Source organism: Pseudophryne corroboree, chromosome 11, assembly GCF_028390025.1.
Source record: "Pseudophryne corroboree isolate aPseCor3 chromosome 11, aPseCor3.hap2, whole genome shotgun sequence".
Taxonomy (NCBI): Eukaryota; Metazoa; Chordata; class Amphibia; order Anura; family Myobatrachidae; genus Pseudophryne; species Pseudophryne corroboree.
In genome coordinates this window covers 187,503,608-187,520,733 of record NC_086454.1, presented here as the reverse complement: position 1 = coordinate 187,520,733, position 17,126 = coordinate 187,503,608, and the positions used below count along the sequence as shown (strand labels likewise).

Below are 17,126 nucleotides of genomic sequence, written 5' to 3'. Positions count from 1 at the left end.
CTGCTGCAACAGATCCTGCCCTAGAGGCAGAGGCCATGGGTCCTCTGTGAGCATTTCTTGCAGCTCTGGATACCAAGTCCTTCTTGGCCAATCGGGAACAATGAGTATTGTTCTCACTCCTCTTTTCCTTATGATTCTCAGCACCTTGGGTATGAGAGGAAGAGGAGGAAACACATAAACCGACTGGAACATCCACGGTGTCACCAGTGCGACTACAGCTATCGCCTGAGGGTCTCTTGACCTGGCGCAATACCGCTGTAGCTTTTTGTTGAGGCGGGATGCCATCATGTCCACCTGTGGCAGTTCCCACCAACCTACAATCTGCGCGAAGACTTCTTGATGAAGTCCCCACTCTCCCAGGTGGAAGTTGTGCCTGCTGAGGAAGTCTGCTTCCCAGTTGTCCACTCCCGGAATGAACACTGCTGACAGTGCACGTACATGATTCTCCGCCCATCGAAGAATTCTGGTGGCTTCCGCCATCGCCACCCTGCTCCTTGTGCCGCCCTGGCGGTTTACATGAGCCACTGCGGTGATGTTGTCTGAGTTAATCAGCACCGATTGGTTGCGAAGCAGGGTCTCCGCTTGACTTAGGGCGTTGTATATGGCCCTTAGTTCCAGGATATTGATGTGAAGGCAAGTCTCCTGACTTGACCACAGCACTTGGAAACTTCTTCCCTGAGTGACTGCCCCCCACCCTCGGAGGCTTGCATCCGTGGTCACCAGGACCCAGTCCTGAATGCCGAACCTGCGGCCCTCGAGAAGGTGAGTACTCTGCACCCACCACAGAAGAGACACCCTGGCCCTGGGGAATAGGGTGATCAGCCGATGCATCTGTAGATGCGATCCGGACCACTTGTCCAACAGATCCCATTGAAAAGGTCCTCGCATGGAACCTGCCGCAGGGAATGGCCTCGTATGACGCCACCATCTTTCCCAGGACTCTCGTGCAGTGATGCACAGACACCTGTCTTGGTTTTAAGAGGTCTCTGACCAGTGTCATGAGTTCCTGAGCCTTCTCCGTCGGGAGAAGAACCTTCTTCTGGTCTGTGTCCAGAATCATGCCCAGGAAGGGCAGACGCGTCGTAGGAATCAGCTGCGACTTTGGAATATTCAGAATCCAGCGGTGCTGTTGTAACACTTCCCGAGAGCGTGCTACACTACTCAGCAACCGCTCTCTGGACCTCGCCTTTATGAGGAGATCGTCCAAGTATGGGATAATGGAGACTCCTTGCATTTGCAGGAGCACCAGCATTACTGCCATTACCTAGGTAAATATTCTCGGTGCCGTGGACAGACCAAACGGCAACGTCTGGATTGGTAATGACAATCCTGTACCACAAATCGGAGGTACTCCTGATGAAGTGGATAAACGGAGACATGAAGGTAAGCATCCTTTATGTCCAGAGACACCATAAAATCCCCCTCCCTTGCGATGACCGCTCTGAGCGATTCCATCTTGAACTTGAACTTTTCAAGTATATGTTCAGGGATTTTAAATTCAATATGGGTCTGACCGAACCATCTGGTTTCGGGACTACAACATGGTCGAATAATAACCCCCTCCTTGTTGAAGGAGGGGAACCTTGACCACCACCTGTGGAAGATACAATTTGTGAATTGCAGTTAACCCTGTTTCCCTCTCGTGGGGGGAAGCCGGCAGGGCCGTCAGTGAGGAGGCATCTTTTTTTTTTTTTTTTTCAAAGTCCAGCTTGTATCCCTGAGACACAATATCTATTGCCCAGGGATCTAACAGGGAGTGAACCCCCTTGTGGCTGAACTTACGAAAGTGTGCCCCCACCGGGTCTAGCTCCGCCTGTGGAGCCCCAGCGACATGCGGTGGATTTTCATAGAGGCCAGGGAGGACTTTTGTTCCTGGGAACTAGCTGTGTTGTGCAGCTGGCTTCCTCTGCCCCCGCCTCTGGTAAGAAAGGACGCACCTCGGACTTTCTTGTTTCTTTGTTCGAACGGCTGCATTTGATAATGACGTGCTTTCCTAGGCTGTGCAAGAATATAAGGCAAAATATCAGAATTACCAGCTATAGCTGTGGAGACCAGGTCCGAGAACCCTTCTCCACACAATCCTCAGCCTTCCTTATGCCACTTAAGTTGGCATCATCTGTCCATTGCATATTCTACAGGACACGTCAAGCAGAAATCGACATAGCTTTGCCTCTAGGACCCAGTATACTCATGTCTCTTTGGGCATGTTTTATGATATATATCTCTTAAGACAGCATCTTTAGTCTATATATATATATATATATATATATATATATATATATACATACACACACACATACTAGGGTCTCAATTTCTGCTGATAAGGTACCTGTCCACGCCGCCACAGCGCTATAAACCCATGCCGACACAATCGCCGGTCTGAGTAGTGTATCAAAATGTGCACGATATCTGCAGGATCCCTGAGAATAGCTAGGGCTACCCTTTGGGCAAACGTGACACCCTAGGGGAAGATTCCCATCACATCCTGGCCCTAGTGGGGAAAGGATACTGCCTGAGAATTCTTTGTGGGAAGCTGCAGTCTCTTGTCTGGAGATTCCCGCTCTTTTTCCTCATGAGAGGAGGGAAATTTACCTCAGCTTTCTTCCCCTTAAACATGTGTACCCTTGTGTCAGGGACAGATGAGTCATCAGTGATATGCAAATCATCTTTATTACAATAATCATATTGAATAATTTTCTGCCACTTTGGCTGTAACTTTGCATTATCGTAGTCGACACAGGAGTCAAACTCTGTGTCGATATCAGTGTCTATTATTTTGGATAGTGAGCATTGTGAGACTCTGAAGGTCTCTGCGCCATAGGGACAGACATGTGTAGATTTCCTGTCTGTTCTCTATCTTTTGTGCAATAAATTCACCTTAGCACTTACACATATCCAAACAGGTGTCGGTGTTGTCGACGGAGACACCCTCTCACACACATATTAGCTCCATCTCCTCCTTAGGGGAGCCCTTTTACCTCAGACATATCGACACACACGTACCGACACACCACACACACAGGGGATGCTCTATTTGAAGACCGTTCCCCCACAAGGCCCTTTGGAGAGACAGAGAGAGAGTATGCCAGCACACACCCCAGCGCTATTAACCCAGGAATAACACAGTAACTTAATGTTAACCCAGTAGCTGCTGTATACATTGTTTTTACGCCAAATTTATGTGCCCCCCCCTCTCTTTTTCACCCTCTTCTATCGTGCTTCTGCAGGGGAGAGCCTGGGGAGCTTCCTCTCAGCGGAGCTGTGGAGAGAAAATGGCGCTGGTGACTGCTGAGGAAGAAGCCCCGCCCCTCAGCGGCGGGCTTCTGTCCCACGATTTTGTGTAAAATAATGGCGGGGGCTCATGCATATATACAGTGCCCAGCTGTATATATGCTCTATTTTGCCAGGAGGTACTCAATAGCTGCCCAGGGCGCCCCCCCTGTGCCCTGCACCCTACAGTGACCGGAGTGTGTGGGTTAGTGTGGGAGCAATGGCGCACAGCTGCAGTGCTGTGCGCTACCTCATATGAAGACAGGAGTCTTCTGCCGCCGATTCTGATGTCTTCTTGCTTCACTCACCGGCTTCTGTCTTCTGGCTCTGCGAGGGGGACGGCGGCGCAGCTCCGGGAACGGACGACCAAGGGTGAGTTCCTGTGTTCGATCCCTCTGGAGCTAATGGTGTCCAGTAGCCTAAGAAGCGCAACCTATCCGCAGTTAGTAGGTTTGCTTCTCTCCCCTCAGTCCCACGTATAAGAGAGTCTGTTGCCAGCAGATCTCTCTGAAAATAAAAAAACCTAACAAAGTACTTTCTTATTAGCAAACTCAGGAGAGCTCACTAAAGTGCACCCAGCTCTGACCAGGCACAGATTCTAACTGAGGTCTGGAGGAGGGACATAGAGGGAGGAGCCAGTGCACACCAGTAGTACTAATTCTTTCTTAGAGTGCCCTGTCTCCTGCGGAGCCCGTCTATTCCCCATGGTCCTTACGGAGTCCCCAGCATCCACTAGGACGTTAGAGAAAGATCTGTTGCTCTGAAGGTCCCAATGAGTACAGTGGCCTCCATCATCCGTAAATGGAAGACGTTCGGAACCACCAGGACTCTTCCTAGAGCTGGATGGCCATCTAAACTGAGCGATCGAGGGAGAAGGGCCCTAGTCAGGTAGGTGACTAAGAACCTGATGGTCACTCTGTCAGAGCTACAGCATTCCTCTGGGGAGAGAGGAGAACTTCCAGAAGGACAACCATCTCTGCAGCAATCCACCAATCATGCCTGTATGGTAGAGTGGCCAGACAGAAGCCACTCCTTAATAATAAGCACATGGCAGCCCACCTGGAGTTTGCCAAAATGCCCCTGAAGGACTCTCAGACAATGTGAAACAAAAATTTTTGATTTGAGGAGACAAAGATTGAACTTTTTGGTATGAATGCCAGGCGTCATGTTTGGAGAAAACCAGGCACTGCTCATCACCAGACCAATACCATCCCTACAGTGAAGCATGGTGGTGGCAGCATCATGCTGTGGGGATGTTTTTCAGTGGCTGGAACTGGGAAACTAGTCAGGATAGAGGGAAAGATGAATGCAGCAATATACAGAGACATCCTGTATGAAAACCTGCTCCAGAGCACTCTTGGTTCATCTTTCAGCAGCCAAGATATCAAAGGAGTGGCTTCAGGACAACTCTGCAAATGTCCTTGAATGGCCCAGCCAGAGCCCAGACTTGAATCCGATTGAACATCTCTGGATAAATCTGAAAATGGATGTGCAACGACGCTTCGCATACAACCTGATGGAGCTTGAGAGGTGCTGAAAAGAGGAATGGGCGAAACTGTCCAAAGGTAGGTGTGCCAAGCTTGTGGCATCATATTCAAATAGACTTGAGGCTGTAATTGCTGGAAAAGTTGCATCAACAAAGTATTGAGAAAAGGCTGTGAATACTTATGTACAGTACATGTGATTTCTTAGTTTTTTTTATTTTTAATAAATTAGCAAAAATCTAAAAAAAAAAATTCACGTCAGTATTGTGTGTAGAATTTTGAGGGAAAAAATGAATTTATTCCATTTTGGAATAAGGCTGTAACATAACAAAATGTGGAAAAAGTGAAGCGCTGTGAATACTTTCCGGATGCACTGTATTCAACAAAATAGTGTAATATGTGATAAAAACAATCAACTACAACTAGGGACTAATAAGCTTTATGTTCTTAAAAACAAATACAATTCATATAAATACCAATATTTAGTGAATAAAAATCTAAGCAATAAATCATAAATCTACTCATCCACAAGGGTTCAGTATGATTTGCAGATGGACGGCATGCAGGCTGTCAGTATACAGACAGCGGCATCCCGTCCATCATAATCCTGACAGGCCACCAGAAAGCCCCCTAATCCTCCTGTGCCCCCTACCTTAACCCTCCCCTGTGGTGCCTAAACCTAACCCTCCCTCCCCAGTCCCTAACCCAAACCTTCCCATCCTTGTACTCTAACCCTAACCCCCCTTATCCTGCCTAAACCTAACCGCCCAACCCCACCTGCAACAGGACACTAACACGTCCCACTGTTAGGACACTCGGTATGCCAGCTGTCGGTAATGTGACGCCAGCATCCCGAGCGGCGTCGATGTGTATATGCCGGCATTGCGTCCTACTTCGGGATCCCGGCATCAGTATATCGACCGCCGGGATCCCATCTGTCGGGAAGCTATCTTCTTCCGATCCACAGCAACTCCTGCTATAAGGAGCACCTTCACCTAACAGAAAAAGGGGGTGAGCCTTAAGCTGTCCATATTATGCGACTTCCTGGAGGGGAGAAGTCGCATACGATCACCCTTGAAACGCCCGACAGCAGGATCGCATATGATACATTGTATGCAATCCTTTTGCATACAATGTATCGTATGCGACCCCGGCCAAGTCTGCTGGTACGATATATCTATAATGCAGTACTTCCAATCTAGGGGCTCTGATCCGATGCTCACAAGACAGTGCATCGGATCGGAGGTAAAACACATGCGATTTGCCAGTTTTCATCCGATTTATCGGCCCGAAACGTCAGAATAAGATGAAATCCGGCAAAATTGCACTATTGTAGGGGCAACTTTGACTACTGAGCACAAGTAACTGTTTTGTTGATATAGTTACATTACATTCGTGTGTGTATTGCGTGTGTATATATATATATATATATATATATATATATATATATATATATATATATGTATATGTATGTATGTATGTCGTTTAAAAACTAGTTTAATAAATTGTATTACTTTCTCCTTTAATATTTTTGCTAAGCAGCATTTTAGATGCAATCAACATGTTATGAAACTTGTTCAATTTACTGCAAGATGCCAAACAATTTAATATATTCATGCATGGTTTTTAAGACTTATACCATGGCAACACGCAAAACGTGGTTAGATAAAACTGCATGATTTGTACATAATGTACTCCGACTAAAACAATGTAATTACCTCTCATATCCGCCAGAGAGATCACCAAACTCATGTATGTGAAGACCGTGGAGCCCGGGACTTAGGCCATCAATAGACCCATCAATGACACAGGTGTTCTCAGATACTTGAAGAAAACGAACAACTCCCTGCACTTTTCCTTCTCCAGACATAATCACTACAGCTGCCCCTAAGTTTTCTGTAAGGAAAGCATGAAAAATATTTTTACTGGGGGGGAAAAACACATGACATTAAAAAAATAAACAAAAAAAATAAAAACAAGACAAGTAAAGCATTTACCATCTGTATACATACTGAGGCATATTATTTCATTAAAAAATTAGCAGTGCAGGCTTTAACATGTTCTTTGGAACACTAATAGTTTATCTAACAGCTATATGTAAGCAGAAAAGCTTTATTCTACAGAAATAAGACTAGTGGTCTTTACTTTTTTCTATAAAAACTAGAGATGAGCGCCTGAAATTTTTCGGGTTTTGTGTTTTGGTTTTGGGTTCGGTTCCGCGGCCGTGTTTTGGGTTCGAACGCGTTTTGGCAAAACCTCACCGAATTATTTTTGTCGGATTCGGGTGTGTTTTGGATTCGGGTGTTTTTTTCCAAAAACACTAAAAAACAGCTTAAATCATAGAATTTGGGGGTCATTTTGATCCCAAAGTATTATTAACCTCAAAAACCATAATTTACACTCATTTTCAGTCTATTCTGAATACCTCACACCTCACAATATTATTTTTAGTCCTAAAATTTGCACCGAGGTCGCTGTGTGAGTAAGATAAGCGACCCTAGTGGCCGACACAAACACCGGGCCCATCTAGGAGTGGCACTGCAGTGTCACGCAGGATGTCCCTTCCAAAAAACCCTCCCCAAACAGCACATGACGCAAAGAAAAAAAGAGGCGCAATGAGGTAGCTGTGTGAGTAAGATTAGCGACCCTAGTGGCCGACACAAACACCGGGCCCATCTAGGAGTGGCACTGCAGTGTCACGCAGGATGGCCCTTCCAAAAAACCCTCCCCAAACAGCACATGACGCAAAGAAAAAAAGAGGCGCAATGAGGTAGCTGACTGTGTGAGTAAGATTAGCGACCCTAGTGGCCGACACAAACACCGGGCACATCTAGGAGTGGCACTGCAGTGTCACGCAGGATGTCCCTTCCAAAAAACCCTCCCCAAACAGCACATGACGCAAAGAAAAAAAGAGGCGCAATGAGGTAGCTGTGTGAGTAAGATTAGCGACCCTAGTGGCCGACACAAACACCGGGCCCATCTAGGAGTGGCACTGCAGTGTCACGCAGGATGTCCCTTCCAAAAAACCCTCCCCAATCAGCACATGATGCAAAGAAAAAGAAAAGAAAAAAGAGGTGCAAGATGGAATTATCCTTGGGCCCTCCCACCCACCCTTATGTTGTATAAACAAAACAGGACATGCACACTTTAACCAACCCATCATTTCAGTGACAGGGTCTGCCACACGACTGTGACTGATATGACGGGTTGGTTTGGACCCCCCCCAAAAAAGAAGCAATTAATCTCTCCTTGCACAAACTGGCTCTACAGAGGCAAGATGTCCACCTCATCTTCACCCTCCGATATATCACCGTGTACATCCCCCTCCTCACAGATTATCAATTCGTCCCCACTGGAATCCACCATCTCAGCTCCCTGTGTACTTTGTGGAGGCAATTGCTGCTGGTCAATGTCTCCGCGGAGGAATTGATTATAATTCATTTTAATGAACATCATCTTCTCCACATTTTCTGGATGTAACCTCGTACGCCGATTGCTGACAAGGTGAGCGGCGGCACTAAACACTCTTTCGGAGTACACACTTGTGGGAGGGCAACTTAGGTAGAATAAAGCCAGTTTGTGCAAGGGCCTCCAAATTGCCTCTTTTTCCTGCCAGTATAAGTACGGACTGTGTGACGTGCCTACTTGGATGCGGTCACTCATATAATCCTCCACCATTCTATCAATGTTGAGAGAATCATATGCAGTGACAGTAGACGACATGTCCGTAATCGTTGTCAGGTCCTTCAGTCCGGACCAGATGTCAGCATCAGCAGTCGCTCCAGACTGCCCTGCATCACCGCCAGCGGGTGGGCTCGGAATTCTGAGCCTTTTCCTCGCACCCCCAGTTGCGGGAGAATGTGAAGGAGGAGATGTTGACAGGTCGCGTTCCGCTTGACTTGACAATTTTGTCACCAGCAGGTCTTTCAACCCCAGCAGACCTGTGTCTGCCGGAAAGAGAGATCCAAGGTAGGCTTTAAATCTAGGATCGAGCACGGTGGCCAAAATGTAGTGCTCTGATTTCAACAGATTGACCACCCGTGAATCCTTGTTAAGCGAATTAAGGGCTGCATCCACAAGTCCCACATGCCTAGCGGAATCGCTCCGTGTTAGCTCCTTCTTCAATGCCTCCAGCTTCTTCTGCAAAAGCCTGATGAGGGGAATGACCTGACTCAGGCTGGCAGTGTCTGAACTGACTTCACGTGTGGCAAGTTCAAAGGGCATCAGAACCTTGCACAACGTTGAAATCATTCTCCACTGCACTTGAGACAGGTGCATTCCATCTCCTATATCGTGCTCAATTGTATAGGCTTGAATGGCCTTTTGCTGCTCCTCCAACCTCTGAAGCATATAGAGGGTTGAATTCCACCTCGTTACCACTTCTTGCTTCAGATGATGGCAGGGCAGGTTCAGTAGTTTTTGGTGGTGCTCCAGTCTTCTGTACGTGGTGCCTGTACGCCGAAAGTGTCCCGCAATTTTTCTGGCCACCGACAGCATCTCTTGCACGCCCCTGTCGTTTTTTAAAAAATTCTGCACCACCAAATTCAAGGTATGTGCAAAACATGGGACGTGCTGGAATTTGCCCATATTTAATGCACACACAATATTGCTGGCGTTGTCCGATGCCACAAATCCACAGGAGAGTCCAATTGGGGTAAGCCATTCCGCGATGATCTTCCTCAGTTGCCGTAAGAGGTTTTCAGCTGTGTGCGTATTCTGGAAAGCGGTGATACAAAGCGTAGCCTGCCTAGGAAAGAGTTGGCGTTTGCGAGATGCTGCTACTGGTGCCGCCGCTGCTGTTCTTGCGGCGGGAGTCCATACATCTACCCAGTGGGCTGTCACAGTCATATAGTCCTGACCCTGCCCTGCTCCACTTGTCCACATGTCCGTGGTTAAGTGGACATTGGGTACAACTGCATTTTTTAGGACACTGGCGAGTCTTTTTCTGACGTCCGTGTACATTCTCGGTATCGCCTGCCTAGAGAAGTGGAACCTAGATGGTATTTGGTAACGGGGGCACACTGCCTCAATAAATTGTCTAGTTCCCTGTGAACTAACGGCGGATACCGGACGCACGTCTAACACCAACATAGTTGTCAAGGACTCAGTTATCCGCTTTGCAGTAGGATGACTGCTGTGATATTTCATCTTCCTCGCAAAGGACTGTTGAACAGTCAATTGCTTACTGGAAGTAGTACAAGTGGGCTTACGACTTCCCCTCTGGGATGACCATCGACTCCCAGCGGCAACAACAGCAGCGCCAGCAGCAGTAGGCGTTACACGCAAGGATGCATCGGAGGAATCCCAGGCAGGAGAGGACTCGTCAGACTTGCCAGTGACATGGCCTGCAGGACTATTGGCATTCCTGGGGAAGGAGGAAATTGACACTGAGGGAGTTGGTGGGGTGGTTTGCGTGAGCTTGGTTACAAGAGGAAGGGATTTACTGGTCAGTGGACTGCTTCCGCTGTCACCCAAAGTTTTTGAACTTGTCACTGACTTATTATGAATGCGCTGCAGGTGACGTATAAGGGAGGATGTTCCGAGGTGGTTAACGTCCTTACCCCTACTTATTACAGCTTGACAAAGGGAACACACGGCTTGACACCTGTTGTCCGCATTTCTGGTGAAATACCTCCACACCGAAGAGCTGATTTTTTTGGTATTTTCACCTGGCATGTCAACGGCCATATTCCTCCCACGGACAACAGGTGTCTCCCCGGGTGCCTGACTTAAACAAACCACCTCACCATCAGAATCCTTCTGGTCAATTTCCTCCCCAGCGCCAGCAACACCCATATCCTCCTCATCCTGGTGTACTTCAACACTGACATCTTCAATCTGACTATCAGGAACTGGACTGCGGGTGCTCCTTCCAGCACTTGCAGGGGGCATGCAAATAGTGGAAGGCGCATGCTCTTCACGTCCAGTGTTGGGAAGGTCAGGCATCGCAACCGACACAATTGGACTCTCCTTGTGGATTTGGGATTTCAAAGAACGCACAGTTCTTTGCGGTGCTTTTGCCAGCTTGAGTCTTTTCAGTTTTCTAGCGAGAGGCTGAGTGCTTCCATCCTCATGTGAAGCTGAACCACTAGCCATGAACATAGGCCAGGGCCTCAGCCGTTCCTTGCCACTCCGTGTGGTAAATGGCATATTGGCAAGTTTACGCTTCTCCTCCGACAATTTTATTTTAGGTTTTGGAGTCCTTTTTTTTCTGATATTTGGTGTTTTGGATTTGACATGCTCTGTACTATGACATTGGGCATCGGCCTTGGCAGACGACGTTGCTGGCATTTCATCGTCTCGGCCATGACTAGTGGCAGCAGCTTCAGCACGAGGTGGAAGTGGATCTTGATCTTTCCCTAATTTTGGAACCTCAACTTTTTTGTTCTCCATATTTTATAGGCAGAACTAAAAGGCACCTCAGGTAAACAATGGAGATGGATGGATTGGATACTAGTATACAATTATGGACGGACTGCCACGGTTAGGTGGTATAAAAAAACCACGGTTAGGTGGTATATATTGTAATACAATTATGGATGGACGGACTGCCTGCCGAGTGCCGACACAGAGGTAGCCACAGCCGTGAACTACCGCACTGTACACTGGTTGATAAAGAGATAGTAGTATACTCGTAACAACTAGTATGACTGACTATGACGGTATAAAGAATGAAAAAAAAACCACGGTTAGGTGGTATATATTGTAATACAATTATGGATGGACGGACTGCCTGCCGAGTTCCGACACAGAGGTAGCCACAGCCGTGAACTACCGCACTGTACACTGGTTGATAAAGAGATAGTAGTATACTCGTAACAACTAGTATGACTGACTATGACGGTATAAAGAATGAAAAAAAAACCACGGTTAGGTGGTATATATTATAATACAATTATGGATGGACGGACTGCCTGCCGACTGCCGACACAGAGGTAGCCACAGCCGTGAACTACCGCACTGTACACTGGTTGATAAAGAGATAGTAGTATACTCGTAACAACTAGTATGACACTATGACGGTATAAAGAATGAAAAAAAAACCACGGTTAGGTGGTATATATTATAATACAATTATGGATGGACGGACTGCCTGCCGACTGCCGACACAGAGGTAGCCACAGCCGTGAACTACCGCACTGTACACTGGTTGATAAAGAGATAGTAGTATACTCGTAACAACTAGTATGACACTATGACGGTATAAAGAATGAAAAAAAAACCACGGTTAGGTGGTATATATTATAATACAATTATGGATGGACGGACTGCCTGCCGAGTGCCGACACAGAGGTAGCCACAGCCGTGAACTACCGCACTGTACACTGGTTGATAAAGAGATAGTAGTATACTCGTAACAACTAGTATGACTGACTATGACGGTATAAAGAATGAAAAAAAAACCACGGTTAGGTGGTATATATTATAATACAATTATGGATGGACGGACTGCCTGCCGACTGCCGACACAGAGGTAGCCACAGCCGTGAACTACCGCACTGTACACTGGTTGATAAAGAGATAGTAGTATACTCGTAACAACTAGTATGACACTATGACGGTATAAAGAATGAAAAAAAAACCACGGTTAGGTGGTATATATTATAATACAATTATGGATGGACGGACTGCCTGCCGACTGCCGACACAGAGGTAGCCACAGCCGTGAACTACCGCACTGTACACTGGTTGATAAAGAGATAGTAGTATACTCGTAACAACTAGTATGACACTATGACGGTATAAAGAATGAAAAAAAAACCACGGTTAGGTGGTATATATTATAATACAATTATGGATGGACGGACTGCCTGCCGACTGCCGACACAGAGGTAGCCACAGCCGTGAACTACCGCACTGTACACTGGTTGATAAAGAGATAGTAGTATACTCGTAACAACTAGTATGACACTATGACGGTATAAAGAATGAAAAAAAAACCACGGTTAGGTGGTATATATTATAATACAATTATGGATGGACGGACTGCCTGCCGAGTGCCGACACAGAGGTAGCCACAGCCGTGAACTACCGCACTGTACACTGGTTGATAAAGAGATAGTAGTATACTCGTAACAACTAGTATGACTGACTATGACGGTATAAAGAATGAAAAAAAAACCACGGTTAGGTGGTATATATTATAATACAATTATGGATGGACGGACTGCCTGCCGACTGCCGACACAGAGGTAGCCACAGCCGTGAACTACCGCACTGTACACTGGTTGATAAAGAGATAGTAGTATACTCGTAACAACTAGTATGACACTATGACGGTATAAAGAATGAAAAAAAAAACACGGTTAGGTGGTATATATTATAATACAATTATGGATGGACGGACTGCCTGCCGACTGCCGACACAGAGGTAGCCACAGCCGTGAACTACCGCACTGTACACTGGTTGATAAAGAGATAGTAGTATACTCGTAACAACTAGTATGACACTATGACGGTATAAAGAATGAAAAAAAAACCACGGTTAGGTGGTATATATTATAATAATACAATTATGGATGGACGGACTGCCTGCCGACTGCCGACACAGAGGTAGCCACAGCCGTGAACTACCGCACTGTACACTGGTTGATAAAGAGATAGTAGTATACTCGTAACAACTAGTAGGACTATGACGACGGTATAAAGAAAGAAAAAAAAATACCACGGTTAGGTGGTATATAATTATACAATTATGGATGGACGGACTGCCTGCCGAGTGCCGACTGCCGACACAGAGGTAGCCACAGCCGTGAACTACCGCACTGTACTGTGTCTGCTGCTAATATAGACTGGTTGATAAAGAGATAGTATACAACAATATACTACTATACTGGTGGTCAGGCACTGGTCACCACTAGTCACACTGGCAGTGGCACTCCTGCAGCAAAAGTGTGCACTGTTTAATTTTAAATTAATATAATATTATGTACTCCTGGCTCCTGCTATAACAACCTGCAGTGCTCCCCAGTCTCCCCCACAATTATTATAAGCTTTTATACATTGATGTGCAGCACACTGGGCTGAGCTGAGTGCACACAGACTGAGTCACACTGTGTGACTGCTGTGTATCGTTTTTTTCAGGCAGAGAACGGATATAGCAGAGAACGGATATATTAAATAAAAGTTAACTTAACAACAACTGCACTGGTCACTGTGGTAAACTCTGTCTGCACAATCTCTCTCTCTCTCTCTCTCTTCTAATCTATTCTAATGGAGAGGACGCCAGCCACGTCCTCTCCCTATCAATCTCAATGCACGTGTGAAAATGGCGGCGACGCGCGGCTCCTTATATAGAATCCGAGTCTCGCGAGAATCCGACAGCGTCATGATGACGTTCGGGCGCGCTCGGGTTAACCGAGCAAGGCGGGAAGATCCGAGTCGCTCGGACCCGTGAAAAAAAAAGTGAAGTTCGTGCGGGTTCGGATTCAAAGAAACCGAACCCGCTCATCTCTAATAAAAACTACAAACATTTAAGATTGATTTTACTTCTTACTATTGTGACAATCTCCAATGAAAACATGCATTTCTTGGCTATTTACATATTTTTCTCATGACTTGGGAATAGGATTTATTACACTGTAATTACCACCGCTTATTGTGTAAGCTAGAGGCCATTTATGTTTGGAAGAACGGGAGAGCCAGACTATCTAGGAATATCTGATACTGTCCTACATAATGCAAGCTTGTGAGCAGGGCCCTCTTACCTCTTTGTCTGTTAACACCATGAATATTATTATTATTATTATTATTATTATTATTATTATTATATCTAGTATTAGTATATTCTTTTGAGTTTTACAATTGGTGACATAATAATAATAATAATAATAATAATTACCATCCAAAGCAGAGAGGGTGGGGTGTGGTGTGGTCAGCATTTCCAAGTCTTTTTAAACATTTCTTTATTCATTAGAGCATATACATGATATATCACATTGTGAGACAAGATCAAAAATAAGATTTTACTTACCGGTAAATCTATTTCTCGTAGTCCGTAGTGGATGCTGGGGACTCCGTAAGGACCATGGGGATAGACGGGCTCCGCAGGAGACATGGGCACTTTAAGAAATAATTTAGGTTCTGGTGTGCACTGGCTCCTCCCTCTATGCCCCTCCTCCAGACCTCAGAGAAAATGTGCCCGGAAGAGCTGACAGTACAAGGAAAGGATTTTGGTAATCCAGGGCAAGATTCATACCAGCCACACCAATCATACCGTATAACATGTGAAAACAACCAGTTAACAGTATGACAAAACGACAGAGCATCAGTTCAAACCCTGATGCAACCATAACATAACCCTTATTGAAGCAATAACTATTGTGACAAGAACACTGGGATAGTGTTTGAGGGCAGGTATATTTGTCCCAGGTTCTTGTCTTACATGTTTTAGAAAATGTTAACTTCTAGGAAAAATGCTTTTTGTTTTGTCTGAACCTTTTCAGTTTGCTGTAAAAGCTGGGTAAAGGCTCTGAGAGAGAGATAAGGCGAGTTCTAGACATTGGGCCCAGTTCGGGTCTTTGGCCTCACAGAGGGCTAATCAGGGTTTCAGCTGTGTAAGAGTGTTATAGTGCTTCTAACCTGATTAGTATGGGCAGACTGCCTGGGAAGGCTGGAGGATCTGTGTGTGAGAGACACGCTTTCTGATGCAAGTAAGCTATACAGTATGTACTGAAGAACTCTGTGTTTTGTTTAGTGACAGTTAGGAATATCTTATGTTTAGTTAGTGCCGGACAGGCAAGGTATTTTTATTTTTGGGTTTTGTTTTATTTTCTGTTTCAATAAAACTGGCCGGGGTCAGTTGTACCAGAAACTGGACTTGTGTTGTTCCTCAGCTGCTGCGTGCGGCCATATTCCCCAGGAAAAGGCGCCTTGCACCCCTACAGTGTTACAACTTGGTGGAGAATGCGAGCACACCGTTCTGCGCATAAGTGAAAGCAGCAGCTTTGTGAGGCCTGCAGAAAACGGTGGTTTATGCAGATACAGCCCAGTGTGAAGTTACTGAGACTCACCCCTGAGGGTTTGATATGTCCTGGGTGAAAGCAGCTACAAAGCCGCCTGAAAAATCTGTCGACATGGAGGATCTGCTTAAAGCCTTGCTGCAAGCTACAGCGGCTCAGCAGGAGGCCAACCGACAGCAGCAGGTGGCAATGGAAGAAAATAGGAGACAACAGCAGGTGGCAATGGAGGAAAATTGGAGACTACAGCAGGAGGCCAACAGACAGCAGCAGGTGGCAATGGAGGAAAATATAAGACAGCAGCAGGTGGCAATGGAGGAAAATAAGAGACAACAGCAGGCAGTTGTTGATGAACTTTACAGGCAACAGCGTCAGGATAGACAGGCCTTAACAGAAGTGGTGCAGAGCCTTGCAGCCCGGATTGGAGATGTGGCCGTCAGTGCTCCGACCAGCTCTAGTTCTATACGGGCCAGTCACTTCCTGCAGAAAATGACAGAGGCTGATGATGTGGAGGCCTACTTGACCACGTTTGAAAGGACTGCAGAGCGTGAGAACTGGCCAAAAGCACAGTGGGCCAGTCTGCTGGCACCTTTCCTGTCAGGTGAGCCCCAAAAAGCTTACTTTGATTTAAGCCCTGCTGAGGCTCGGGACTATGATAAACTAAAGACTGAGATCCTGACCCGCCTGGGAGTCACGCTGTCAGTACGAGCACAACGGGTGCACCGTTGGCTGTACGCCATGGAGAAGCCTCCGCGCTCCCAGATGCACGACCTTATTCAGCTAACAAAAAAATGGCTACAGCCAGAGACATTAACTGGTCCCCAGATGGTGGAAAGAGTCGTCATGGACCGCTACTTGAGATCTTTGCCCATGGTCCTGCGCAAGTGGGTGAGCCATGGAAACCCGGGTACTGCTGACCAATTAGTGGACATGGTAGAGAGGTATTTGGCAGCAGAGGAACTACTGATGACCACCCAGCAACCCATAGATCCTCGACAGCGCCCTTCAGTAAAGACTGGTAAGACTGTTCCGTGGGAAAACGTTGCTGGGCGGTTAAGAGAACGCAGGGCTGGAGAGACTGTAAACACTGGCCCTGGAGACAGGCCAATGGGGCTAGAACGGTCTATGCTGCCCAAACGGGTTGATAATCGTGTGGTTAAATGTTTTAGGTGTGGTATGCCAGGTCATGTTATTGCCAATTGCCCAGTCACGCAAGAACCCATGCAATGTGATGCTGCCTTTGAATGTCGCAGAATGTCTTTCTTTGCTAGGTTAGCCTGTACTGTGGTACCTTCACCTGAGCTGGAAAAACAAATGTGTGATGTGTTCTTAGAGGGTAACCGGGTAGAGGCCTTGCTAGATTCAGGAAGTTTAGTTACCCTCGTGAAAGCTGGGTTAGTGAACCCCTTAAAGG

At 46.4% G+C, this 17,126-nt stretch overlaps 1 protein-coding gene across 4 annotated transcripts in view; it reads right to left on the bottom strand.

The window, feature by feature from the left end:
- Window positions 1–17,126, bottom strand: part of CCS (copper chaperone for superoxide dismutase) — a 356,173-nt gene that overhangs the window by 212,597 nt on the left and 126,450 nt on the right. For all 4 annotated transcript variants that reach the window (XM_063945156.1, XM_063945154.1, XM_063945157.1 and 1 more), the window contains exon 4: window positions 6,473–6,650. In XM_063945156.1, the coding sequence (XP_063801226.1) occupies window positions 6,473–6,650 (178 nt within the window). The remainder of the gene's footprint in view (window positions 1–6,472; window positions 6,651–17,126) is intronic.